Source organism: Lichenostomus cassidix, chromosome 1 (genome assembly GCF_008360975.1).
Source record: "Lichenostomus cassidix isolate B80296 chromosome 1, HeHo_3.0, whole genome shotgun sequence".
Taxonomy (NCBI): domain Eukaryota; kingdom Metazoa; phylum Chordata; class Aves; order Passeriformes; family Meliphagidae; genus Lichenostomus; species Lichenostomus cassidix.
The window spans coordinates 84,451,167-84,464,222 of record NC_139479.1 but is presented as its reverse complement, the minus strand read 5'-3'; the positions used below and the strand labels follow the sequence as shown (position 1 = coordinate 84,464,222).

The 13,056-nt window shown below is 47.8% G+C and overlaps 1 protein-coding gene across 4 annotated transcripts in view; it reads right to left on the bottom strand.

Moving 5' to 3' along the window:
* GAB2 (GRB2 associated binding protein 2) overlaps positions 1 to 10,717 on the bottom strand; it is a 91,666-nt gene extending 80,949 nt beyond the window's left edge. Inside the window, exon 1 of one of the 4 annotated variants that reach the window (XR_014853444.1) lies at positions 10,426 to 10,717. Coding sequence is in view for 3 of the 4 variants with exons in the window: in XM_085066223.1 (XP_084922349.1) it covers positions 10,426 to 10,497 (72 nt within the window). In the remaining variant the exon portion in view is untranslated. The remainder of the gene's footprint in view (positions 1 to 10,425) is intronic. The other 3 variants (XM_085066223.1, XM_085066215.1, XM_085066232.1) reach the window with 3 other exon arrangements.
* Between the last annotated feature and the right edge of the window lie 2,339 nt (positions 10,718 to 13,056).

Genomic DNA, 13,056 nt, shown 5'->3' with positions numbered 1-13,056 from the left:
CAAAGAGGGACCCTGAGGTGCTCCCATAAGAAGTCCCACAAGCCAAGCTGAAATCTGTCCCTGCTCTGCATGGCCAGCAGCCCTGAGGACTTTTATCAGGGCACTTTCTCATTCACTTTCCTTGGAAGGTGGCTGTCCTTTGCTGCTTCGGAGGTCTGTTGTGTAAAGCTTTCCCAGGCTCCTAATCACTCTTCTCACCCTTCTCCAAAGACGCTGGTGTCAGGGGTCCACCCACACACATATTGCTGCAGGGTAAAGTCCTGATTGCTGGCAGGAAAACTTCCTGCTCCCTGTCCTGCCTCACTCCATGCACACAGAGGGCTCAGAGAAGGACCTGAACAGATAAGGCTCAGTTAAAACCCCAATTGCCAATTTTGAAGCCTTGAGCAGGGACCAGCCTACATCATTTCTCAGCATCTCCTTCTGGGCAGGACAGCTAAAAGGACCCCTGTTAGTCCCTACACCACATATCTTCTGCATCTCTTCTTTTCCTTCCTTTCATTTATATTATTTATCCCCCTCCCTCAAAGGCTTTAAGGAGCCACGATCACAGAGTGCTCACTGTCTGCCTGGCTGCCCCTATGGATACCATAAGGCCATGCTGGAGGTAGCAGTGGGGCTCAGCTGCCAGCTCTGTGCCCCTCTCTCCTGCCACCCTGGCCCTGCGCCCTGACCCCCAAGACAATGAGCCCTTCTATTCCCCACAGCCCCGCTGGAAACTCCGGCCTGACATTCCGTGTGCTGGACAGTGGGTGAGGCAGGCAGGGAAGGCGAGACAGGGGGAGAACACAAGCCTCAAGTCATTGATTCTTCTTGGGTCAAAGCAAATGAGGTTTTCCCGGGAGCTTCCTATCTGGAGGGAGCTATTTAGGAACAACACAGTGACCCAGAATCAAAAGAGCTGTGTGCAGTGTTGATGGCATGGAAGCAGAGGGGCTGTTTTTTGCTGTCAATCAGCCAGAAGGGCATTTACAGAGGGGCATATATGGAAGGGGCATGGAGCAGAAAAGGCTCTGGGGAGATCTCATTGTGGCCTTCCAGTACTTAAAGGGAGATTTACAAAAAAGAGGAAGATAGTGACAGGAAAAGGGGAACAAGATTCAAACTAGAAGAGGAGAGATTTAGATTAGATATTCAGAAGAAATTCTTTACTGTGAGGGTGGTGAGGCACTGGAACAGGTTTCTCAGAAGCTGTGAATGCCCCATCCCTGGATGTGTTCAAGGCCAGGCTGGATGAGGCTCTGAGCAACCTGGTCTAGTGGAAGGTGTCCCTGTCCAAGGCAGGGGCTTGGGAATATGTGATCTTTCAGGTTGGTTCCAACCCAAACCACTGTGATTCTATGATTCTATGATTTATTGTGTTTGCCCTTCCTGAGCTGGATGGCTCTCAAACACAGCACCTGCATGGAGGCAGTGTGAGAAGGATAGAGATGTGGAGTTGCTGACATGGCCTCTATAGGAGTGGTAAGGGTGACTTTTAAATGGAGAGTCAACTACCAAAAACCTGAGCTGAATTGTGTAGCCAACCTTCCCTTTTACATGGGGCACTGCTTCAAGCCAAGAGCATCCACGGAGCAGTAAAACCACATATTTCCCCCTACAAATAAACATTAAAAAAAAAACCCCAAAAGATCCTGAAATAAGTATGTGGTTGAAGATCTGGAAAACAGATTGGTAGCAATGACTAAGAACCCCATTAAGCATCGTTACTGATATTATGATGAGATTAAAAAAAATGTAGACAAACAAAAACATTACCCACTTTAACAGCAGCACGTGGTACCAAACCTACCATGTATGTGCAACATGGCTCTTGGAAGCTGAAAGTTTAAAAGACACCTCAGTGTCACCAGTAGAGAGGAGAGAAATGAAGGCTTACTAGTCACTTTTGGAAGCAAAACATAATCCCTGGTTAGATATTATGTTAAGTGGCCAGAAAGTGGATTTAGCAAGTCAACTTAACAACTTCTGGCAGCCACATGAAAGTCCATGGGGATGTTCTGAAGGTCAGCAGGGAACCCCCAATGGGCGAGGCAACAGCTGGGATCGTCAGCAAAACTTAACCATTGAAAATCTATGAAATTCAGGAGACCGCAAATCTTTGACTCAAAATGTTATTTCCATCTTACCATATGGATGCGGGACCTGGAACTCCACCAAAGAAATGTCTAAATGCCTTCCAATGCAAACGCCTTTGGAAAATACCAGGTTGAAATGGAATAAGATGCATAGCAAGTACTGAAATGGTATTAGGACAGTATCTTCGATTCAGAAGACATGATGGAAATAGTTTGGATGTGTCCAAAAGGCATGGGGAAGCAAAAGAAATAAGAAATAATAATTAAAAAAAAAGCAACCAAAAGTTATTTCAGTCAATAGACTCTCCTTTTTGTCAATAGATTATTATTTCTGTCAATAGAGAGAACAAACATACAGCATTTAAAAATTCAGAAGCCATGTGAAAAGGAGTCAGAAGTAGGCAGAGACAGAAAAGCCTTGGATGCAACGTAAAAGAAGAAGCAATCTGAACACTTAATAGAGAAATGTCTAAGGGCTGTTCTCAACTGGTCTTGCCTCAAAACCAGATTTAAACTATAAATCACAATGTCCCATTTCTGGCCCAAGAGTGAACTTCCTACCCTGAACACACATCATTTTGGGGTGTGAATATTCACAGTTGGATGGAGAAGTTCATTTCTAGTTATTAGTGTAATGCAGACAACCAGACTGATGCAAGATTTCCCAGTTCAGAACCTTCTCCAGGAAAGCTGCACAAGAACTCAGAAAAAACCAGGAGTCAAATATGAAAACACAAATCCAGAGATGAAATCAGCCCCCACCCACCCCCCTCTACCCCAGGTTGCTGGATTTAGTCCAGATTCATTGGAGAAACAGGCACCACTGGCTATCTTACACAGCAAGAAACATATGCTTCCAGCACTCAGATTTTCCTCCTGTCCTTTAAAGGCACAGCTTGCAGGCTAAAGACAGCTACAAGCAATTTTTTGACCAAAGCTGCTTTTTACTTATTTGTTATTATTTTTAAAATTTTTCTGCTTAAACACAACACGTATTTAAACTGCTGTATGACTAGATATGATTGATGACATATGTACGATGGCACTGTGCAGGCTTGCAAGCTGACCTTGAGGAAATCCTCTTTGTGCGCTGCAAGGTCGTGGCAGGCACACCTTGGGGCAAGCATGTTTGCCTGGCAGCATGCAAATGGTCTGGATCCCTTCTTAAGGTCTCAGGTCTGTTTTCTGTGAATCCACAATCTGAATAATTGCCCTTGCTGTCACTGATCATAAATAAGAAAGAAATTGATCATAGAATTATAGAATATCCTGAGTTGGAAGAGACTCACAGGGATCATTCAAGTCCAACTGCTGGCCCTGCACAGCACAGCACCATCCCCAAGAGTGCCCGAGAGCACTGTCCAAAGGCTTCTTGAACTCCTGTAGAACCCCACTAATGATCAGTCACCAGCCAGCTCTACACTGGCTCCATCTACACAGCCTCCCACATTCACTGCCAATTTGCTCCTGGTTTAACCCATGATAACCACATGATAACCACAAAGCTGGTTTCACTTGGCAGCAAGGTGGAGAAGCTGGCAGCAAAATGTCTTTGAGCTCTACTTCTACTCTTCAGGTGCCCTGAAGTAAATTAAAGTCTCTCTTATCTCTTCCACCTCCTGAGATACATTTTGTCACCACTATAAGGTGCTGAAGGATCCACCTAAGCATTATGATATGAAAGGGAGACTTTAAAGACTTTAGAGGAGTACTGAAAGGAAGGGCCACTAATATTAAAAGCAGTAATTTCCAAACCTTTTGGATCAGCTCATCTCAGAGAGACCCCAGATGACCTTGGCACCCTCATCATCCAAATCCCTGACAGAAGTATTATGCACTTCTCTGGACGAGCTGCAATCTGTTTCCATAGCTTCACACATCCTCAGCAGCTTGCAAGCAGCTTGGAAACCTCTGGCTCAGGTAGAAACCATAAAGCCAGGGTCAGTTTCCAGCTGTAGGAATGACCCTGAACACAAGTGCAGTGAAATCACTGACTTGCTTCATGCCTCAGTTTCCCCGTCAGACCAGACCTTTCAGGGCAGATGTGGTCTCCCCAAACACTCAATGCATTTAGCCCCAGTCACCTCAGCTGCTACTGTAATACAGATAAATAATTTTTGTTCTGCCTTTGAGTCACTACAATAAATTACGTGCTTCGGTCTGGTAAACACTATTGCATCATGTCTTGCATCTGATATTTGCTAAAAGAAAAAGGGGAAAAAAAATGTTTTCAGTATCACTTCTGCTCTTTTTCAAAGAGAAACAAAGCCAGCCTCCTCGCACTCTTTCCTTAAGTATTGTTTGTCTTTCTTAAGTTCAACCTGTGCTTTGCCAACATCAATCTTGTACATCCACTGTGGACTGCCAGGACCATTGGCCAGTTCTGAAGTCAGAGTCTGAGAGCTGAGGATTCACTCAAGCTGTCTTAGCAAAGCCAAAGTGCCAGGAAAACACACTGGTTTCACCCCTCAAAACACACAGACTCCTTACCTCTGTGGCATGTCCCCCTCAATTGATGCAATGCCTCGGAACACACACAGGTTAGTCCTGACCAAACCAGTTTGGGTTTCAGCAGCTGAAGAGTTGCCCTAGCACGTGTGCTAGCAGCAAACAAAACAAAGACCACCCACCTTCACAGGAGCTGGGCTAAAAGAGCTCTGCTGTTTCCAAGATTGGTGGCTCCATGCTACACTATGTCACACTTGTAACAAATGCTGGGCTGGAAGCACCTCGGGAGGTCTCTTGTCCAGCCTTGCATTTGAGATCAGCTCAGTTGGAATTATCTCTAGCCAAGTCTTGAAAATCTCCAAAGACTGAGACCCTGCAGCCTCTGTGGGAACATGATCCTCTGCATCATAACCCTCTCACTGGAGGGGCTTTCCTAAGACCCAACCTGAACCTCCAAAGCTGGGTTGTGGCTACTACACTTTATCTTCTTACCTTGTGCAATCAAGAAGAGTTTGACTCCATCATTCCCACAACCATCCTTCAAGTATCTGCATGTTAGTAGATCACAATTATCATGACAATACATCACCACCTGACTGTTTCCAGAAAATGCTATGGCGGGCAAAGGAATGCAGCCCCACATTCAAACAAAATTACCCCAAAAGAAGGTTGTAGAGCAGAGGTCGAGTGTTTTGACTCATCAGCAGTGATGCAGCAGAGAAACAAGAGAGCAGGACCTTTGTGCAGCATTGCACAAGAGAGCTGGTGTAGCAGGAGTGCTGGCAGGCACTGCCTTTGCAAGCAAAATGCACCCCCTGACCAGCAAAATCCTCTCAGGTGGAGCAAGTGCTCATCCCTCCTCTGAGTCACGGTGCAGATGACAACAGCTAAAATCTGCGCTGATGGTCTTTTGGAATCAAGCTGGGAGATTACATGGGAGGAGCAGGGTGCAGCAAGGCAGTTTGACAGATGGAACAAGTGCAAAGTCATGGAGTTCAGTGCTGTCAAAACTTTCTACAAAGAACTTGTCAGAGGACTTCCCTGAGTCCCATCAGGAGATCCAGGTGACATAATTGGTGACCTTATGCCTCTTGGCTATCCCTCCCTGTGCCCAGGCTCAAAATCCATAAATTCACCTAAACCAGCACTGGAAGGAACTTTTGGAGAATTTGTCAAATTTATTCCACTGCCTCAAAACAGATTCAGCTCTCTAAGTGGAGTTTGGCCAACCTGCACTTCAGAACTGCCACGATGGAGACTCCAAGCCCATCCCAAACCATCTGTTCCACTGCTCCACTCCTCTGGCAATCAGAGGTTAGGAAGTTTTTCCTACACTTGTTTCCCTTGCTGCAGTTCAAGCTCAGCACTTCTTGGCCTCCAACCACCAGCCATGGAGAACAGTTTACTCCCTTCCCCTTCACAGCTACCTTTGACATATTTGAGGACTGGTTTTTCTCCTCTCAGCCCTCTCATCCCTAAACAACCTAATTTCCTTCAGTCTTTCTGTTTTCTATATTTTTGCTCATTTTTCAGTGCTTTTCTCTGCAGTGCCTGTAACTATTTCCTATTTTGGGTAGAGGGGAGCATCCTGAATGAGGCATGGCACAGCTGAGCATGGGAGTGACTGATTCAAACTCCTTAGAGAGAAGAGGAAAAAAATGAGATAATTTTGAACAATACACATCTTTTGTACTTTGCTGCAGAATAAAGGGATTTCTTCTCCCTCCTATAAAATTTCATCCCAATCAGCACTGTGCCAAACTCCACCTGGCATCTCCACCATTTGACAGCCTATGATATCTCTGCACTAATGGTCCTCCTTCAGTCCACATCCCACATTCTCATTTAAGGGGGACATCCTCACAATGCCAGGTGGGATATGAAGGATCTACTTCAGGAACCAAAAGAAGCCCTTCATCGAGGAGTTGCCCCTAGGAATAGGGCTGCGATCAGTAAATCAGCCTTTAACCTCTTCTTGCTCATCCCATTGGAGAGGAGCAGCTCTTCCAATGACCTTGATTAAACTGCTTTTGCTTGATGTAAGAACAACCCTTGATGCACAAAGCCAAACCCAGATAAACCAGCTGTGAGGAAAAAAAAAAACCCAAAAGCATTAAAGGACTGTAAAACCAGTACACGACGAGAAGCTTTTGTTTTAGTCAGAACTGCAGACATACATCTCAGCCAGACAGAAAATACTCTGACTTCATGGTACATAAATGAGCAGGCAGAGCACACTGATCTAACGATAGGAAGCTGAGCTCTCTACGACAGCACTTATTTTTCACAGTGCTTCCCTGCCAGACAGTCCACCCCCGAGCCCATCGTGCAGGGCAGTGGACAGACACAAAACACTGCTCTAAACCCACGTCTAACACAGGAGACAACAGACAGGCACGTCCAGAGGGAGAGGACCAGGAGACAGTGAGTCAGTATGGGACCAGCACAACAAGCGCTGGTCTCAGCTCGTTGGTCACACAACTCAAGCCAAGGCTTTTGTTTAGGCATTGGGGGTTTTTAAATTTCTTTTTTTCATGTGTGTTTTAAGGAGGAGCCAGGAGGAAAATTAAAAGACGGTTCTGTGCTTTGTGGCTGTGTACAAGGAGACCCTTTCATGCACGAAAGTCAGAAAGGCAAAAGGTAAGGACAGGCTTTTTAATAGGGCCTGTAGCAACAGGACATGGGACAATGGTTTTAAACTGAAAGAGGGTAGATTCAGACCAGATAGAAGGAAGAAATTTTTTTTAAACATGGGTGGTGAAACACTGGCACAGGTTGCCCAGAGAGGTGGTGGGTGCTCCATCCCTGAAAACATACAAGGCCAGGCTGGATGAGGAATCTGGTCTAGTTGAAGATGTCCCTGCTCATTGCCAGGGTGTTGGGTTAGATGAGTTTTAAATGTCCCTTCCGACACAAACCATTCTATGAAGGTACAAAAGGTGTTTGTCTGAAAAAAAACCAATCAAGCAAGAGAATGAGGGAGCTTGGTGTCCCAAGCAGAACAGAGGTGAAAAGAGGTTTTTTGGTACGTCCATTACTTTTGACCTTCATTTGTTTGCTTAGCATTTATTATTAATATTATAGTAGCATTTACAGCCAAACTGCCCAGGGTCTACATGAACCCCTGTCTGCAGATATGAGGCTGAAAAAGGTACACTTTGTCTCAACCTTTAAGCAGTCATCATTTGATCATTTGAATGTCCTTCAGAAGAGAAACTCATGACACCAGTATTTGCCAGAGTATTGTACAAATAGGTCCCCCAATCTCACATAAACACAACCCTTTGAAGTGAAACAGAGCAGGTATTGTTGTAAATGCAGAATAATGCTGCAGAGATCAGATGTGGAGAAGAGCCCCCTTCCCCAAACACTCTGGGTAGAAGTTAGAGAGAAAATTTAGTACTTTCCTTTCTTGTCATAGATCTCCTTGAAAAATAAAAGCAAAACAAAACCAGGCTTATAAAAGCACAGCACTTCAAGGGCAGTGTTAGCAACACACCCATGTGCAGACACATACATTTGAAATGCACTTGTCAGAGAAAAAATAAATCTATCATCTACCCTGTGTCAATACAGCCAGAGCAGGAACTTCAAACCCCATTAGCAGCATCCTGCAGCCTGAGATTTCTCCTTTGAGGTCTCAAAGCAGAATATAAACGGAAGGTATAAGGAAAGCGGCGAAGCCAGCGATTCAGCACCTTCCCTTTAAGGCCATACAAAAGCTGGTGTAAACTGCCTTCTGTGCACAAAAACCAAAGTCCAACCATGTGGGTTTGTTGTAGATGAAGGCAGGTTTTACAGGAGGAAAGCCATCACCCTCAGGCTCTGTAACAGCAAGCTGCTCTGAACTACTCTTGAGGAGAATTTGATCAACACACCAACACCCTGAATGCACACCACAGCTATATAAATACAGTATCAGTAATAATGCATTAAAAAGGCATGGGGCACCACCAAGTGAGACACAGCGCAAGCTAAAAGCCAGCACTTTCAAATCCAGCCACCGATGCAGGAAGCTGGTGCAACTGGTGTGACTAGAGGGGAAGTCCCACTGACCACAGCGCCGGGACCGCTCCAGCACAGAGATCCCCTCGAGTGACATCTGCCAAGCATCGCTTCCTGCCCGGCGGAGGCTGCGTGGGATGGCCGGGCACATCTCAGCACGGCCGCATTTCCTCTTGGGGGAATGAGCATGTTTTGAAAACATGGGTGGCTTGCAAAGCTCTTTGGGATGTGTGTGGATGAAAAGCACTCCTATGCACATCGATAATTAGCGCTAACCGCCGGCGTGTCACACCCTCCACGGAGAGCATTTAGCAGATTTATTCAGCTCTTGCTGGAATGCCAGAGCACAAGCTGGATATTCAGACAGTGATGTGAGCGCCCTTTCATGGGGCAGATGCTGGGGAGCTAATGATGTTTGATGAGTTAAGGCCATTGGTGACTCAGGATCAGCAATTAGTTGATTTCTGCGGGAGGAAGGTGCTTTGCTCCATTAAGCTAAAAGCATCCTCCACAGTTCAACATGCACAAAGTCATTCTGTCCACCTCCCACAAAGCCTGCCTACATTCATTAGGGCGTTGATATTTCCCACATAAACACCCTGGTTTACCTTTGTCTCACTACATTTTGAGGGACAAGGAGCAAAAGAACTGGATTCTCTAGCAGTTCCATCCCACAGCCCTGTGCCAACCTGATATTCCCTCAAAGAGCATGAAGCACACAAGGAAAGTATTGCCAAGAGCAACTGGACACACAGTCTAATGCAAAGGGATGTGGTACCACTGACGTCTACAGGGCTGAACGCATTTTGGGCACGGCTAATAACATTGTATCACCAATCAGACACACCCCTGGTCCTGCCCTAGCCTGCAATACGGGAGTACAGACATCCATCTCCCTCTCAAGGGTAGGCAGTGATGCTTCCATCAATCAATAACAGGCACTGGGGAGACACCAGCTGCACTTGTTCTGCCTGCCATTCCCGAAATGCACGCAGGCAAAAGCAACAGGACAAAAGGATGATCTGGCTAGTGTCCCCCCAGGAACGGAGAGCATCCAGCTCCCTCCCAGAGGCTGCATTCCAGTCAACTAAAGCCTGGCTGAGGCTGGTCACTGGTGTCAGGGAGTGGGACCCCTGGCATCCAGGGGAGCGATGTGCCGAGTCATAGGACGGCAGCGCGTTTCTGAGCTCCAACGCTCGTGGCACATGGCAGGACTGTCAGGCGGAGGGCGTAAAGAACAGTTATTTCTTTCAATGAGTGGGGAATGTGACAGAGCTGGCATTTGGACCCTCTTTTTACAACTTCTTTGAAGTGTTTGATCTCAGCCGCTAACGACACAAAGGCTATCGAAGCGCTACTGGTGCTATCTTCAAAGGGTTCAGACGTTCAATGATTAATAGGAACCGTGCGCGGGATAGGGGAGAGCGACTACTATGGGGATGTTGGGGGGGATCCAAGATGCGTTAGTACCTTTACTCTTTGGAAGCAAGGTATTCCCAGCCTCCCCTAAAACGCACGACTTCAAAGGCGGGGGTGTGACCGTCGCAGGTCCCGGCTGAGCCCGGCCACCGCGGGGCGCAGCCAGAACGGCCCCAGCGCCGAGTGTCCGCTCCAGCCGGGGCGTCACCGCCCACCCCAGCACCCCGGGGCAGCACACAAGCCGGGGGGCTCGGAGATGCTCCACCCGCCTTCCCCGAGCGGCGGGGAGCCGCCAGCGCTCGTTCCCCGCCCGGGCAAGGGGCACCCCCGCCCTGCCGAGGCTCCGCGGCGCCGGGAGAGGCGGCGGCAGGTGCACCCGGGCTGGCGGCGGGGGAGAGGGGATGGAGGCGGCGGGGATGGAACCCGGCTTTCCCGGGGCCGGGGTAAGGATGAGATGGGGTGGGCTGAGACTTACGTATCTCCGTAACTTCTTCTCCGGCGGTGACTTTCGGAGCCAGCCCGAGCACACCACCTCCCCGCCGCTCATCGCGGCAGCCGGGCGCCGCCGGGCGCTGCCTCCCGGCGCTCAGCGCCGGCCGCGCCGGCCCATGGAGGGCGGGCGGGGGTGGGTGGGTGAGCGGATGGATGGATGGGTGGGTGGGTGGGTGGGTGGGTGGAGGGAGGGAGGGAGGGAAAAAGGGAGGGAGGGATGGAAGGATGGATGGGGGGGGCGGCGAGCGCCTCCCCCCGCTGCCGCGGCCGCTCGGCTGCGAGCGGGGAAGCAGGAAACTGGCTCCTTCCCGGCTCACCACGCCTCCGCCCGCCCGGCGCCCCGCCAGCCCTGTTAAAGACACAAACCCCGCGGGGAGAGGGGCTGCCCGGCCCCTCGCCGCCCCTGAGGGGGTGCCGCTCGTCCCCGTCCCCCCCGCACTCATACAGTGCTTATAGAGAAACTTTATCCATACTGCAGCAGGTGATCTCTAACACCGCAACGTGTCCTTAATTAAAAAGTACAGCTCCCCCCAAAGCTCTCCCCTGTAAGGTTTCATTACCTCAGGACCCTTCCCCTCTCTTGATGGAAAAGGCCCTTCTCAGCTCGAAAATGTGAGGCTGCCTTTAGCCCCGCTCTCAGGAGCTTGTTCCTGAGATGAAGGTGGCATAGGAAAACAAAGAGGTTGAGCAAGAAACGGCCAAACACCAGTGATGCCAAAAACCCTCCTGGAGAAAAAAAAAAATAGCAATAAAAAAACCACGAGGGGAATCAATAAAAGCTTCGTATTTTATTATTGATTTTTAAGTAATGGAGCATTGGCCACTGAAAGGGGATTTGACTGCCACTGGAGTCTCATGCAGACAAGCCAGGTTTTGTATTACAGTGTATTATACCCTGGCTGAGATTCACTATCAACTTTCAGATCTAGAAACACTGTACATTTCAAAGCCTGATCTTCTCCTCCCCAGCTCAGGCACTAATAAAGAGTCCCTCCACAGCCCTGCGAGTTGTGTTATGCTCTAACCTTCCTTTCACTGCTCTCTTTAAAGCAAAACTTGGGCATGGCACCCATAAAAGCAGACTCCTCTTAGCCCACGCTCACTTGGAAAACACAACCCGTTTGCTAGGGATGGATTTCTGAGACTTGTCTCTATACAGCAGCTCTGCCCCAAACCTGCTTGGGCACATTCAGTCATCCCTGCCTCAGCTTCCCTGCCTGTCCAACCTCTGTGGGCAGGGATGGTCCCTCCTTACGTGTTTGTGCCGTAGCTGGTGCAATAACAACTCCATGCTGGCTGGATGTGCTACTGTATGTCAAACAACAACAACCTTTATATAACTCTGCTCGAGCAGGGATCTTGCATCACTTTAGAGCAGTAATTGCAACTTGCAGTGCCTCTGTGAGGTAGGAACAACACCTCTTTTCAAGATGGGGACAGCACGGTTAAGCCATATGTTGTTTATCATCTTTGTGAATGCCTAAAGTAGGGGAATAACCCCTTACAGAACAAGTCAGTCATTTGTTAGTAATGAATTTTCTCAAAAGCTTTGTTTTTCTGGCAGTGAAATGCAAAGGCTAAATAGGAAGATTTTTCTACCTTCATACCACCCAAAGGAAGGGCTCGATCCTATTCCAGTGCTGGGGAATCTCTGCACAGAGAGGCTATGGTCAGATCAGCTTGCCCATCTCTGCCAACACAGTGTGTGTGATGGGGCTGAGAGCAGGGGAGGATGGAGAGACCAGCTCTGTGCTGGCTTCAGCCAGCATTGCTTTTTTCATTGCACTGGAGCCATATCAATTTACACTGCATGAGAGTCTCACCCGCGAACTCTCCTGGATTAGAGGCACTTTGTGCATTCGTAGAGAAAACTGTGTCCTGGTGACCTGCACTTGAGACATCTTCCCAAAACACACCGAAATTTCAGGAAGGCAGGTGAGCTACTGGGGATTTAGAAAGACTCAGTCAAGAACAGATGAGCATGATTAATACACAGGTATCGTGCAAAACTATTCCATGGCGTATGTTAATGATTCACAGGTTAGGAATTCACTCATACTGACACCAGTGCAAAGTGGTATCAGCTTGAATACCAGTTGCAGAGAATGCTGTCTGCATTTTTATGTTAACAACTTCCACCACACGGAGTTGGAACACTTCATTTGGGTGATAGATGTTTAAAGAAATGCTCCATAATTATCATTGTGTGAATTGAAATGAATTATTCTACATGTTCTGTGACAGCCCTTGCTTTATTACCCTGCTCCCTTGCTGTACTATTCCTTCTGTCTGCTCATCCCCTATTCTGGATCACATTTACTGACTAGGTTATATCACAAGATACATCTGAACAGTGTCCAAAACATGAAGTATCCCTGACACATGTATGTCAGATTGCTGAGACTTTTGGATGGAAAATGGGTTGCATTTTCTGTACATTTAAATATGCTGTTGTCTCTGATGTGACATAGAATCATAGAATCATTAGAGCTGGTAAATGCCTCCAAGATCATCGAGTCCAACTGTAATATTAGCTCTGTGCAGAAGAATGCTTCAAACAAAGATGCTGCACGTGAACGTGCCTCCCCAATTCCACTGTGGCTGTACACAGAGT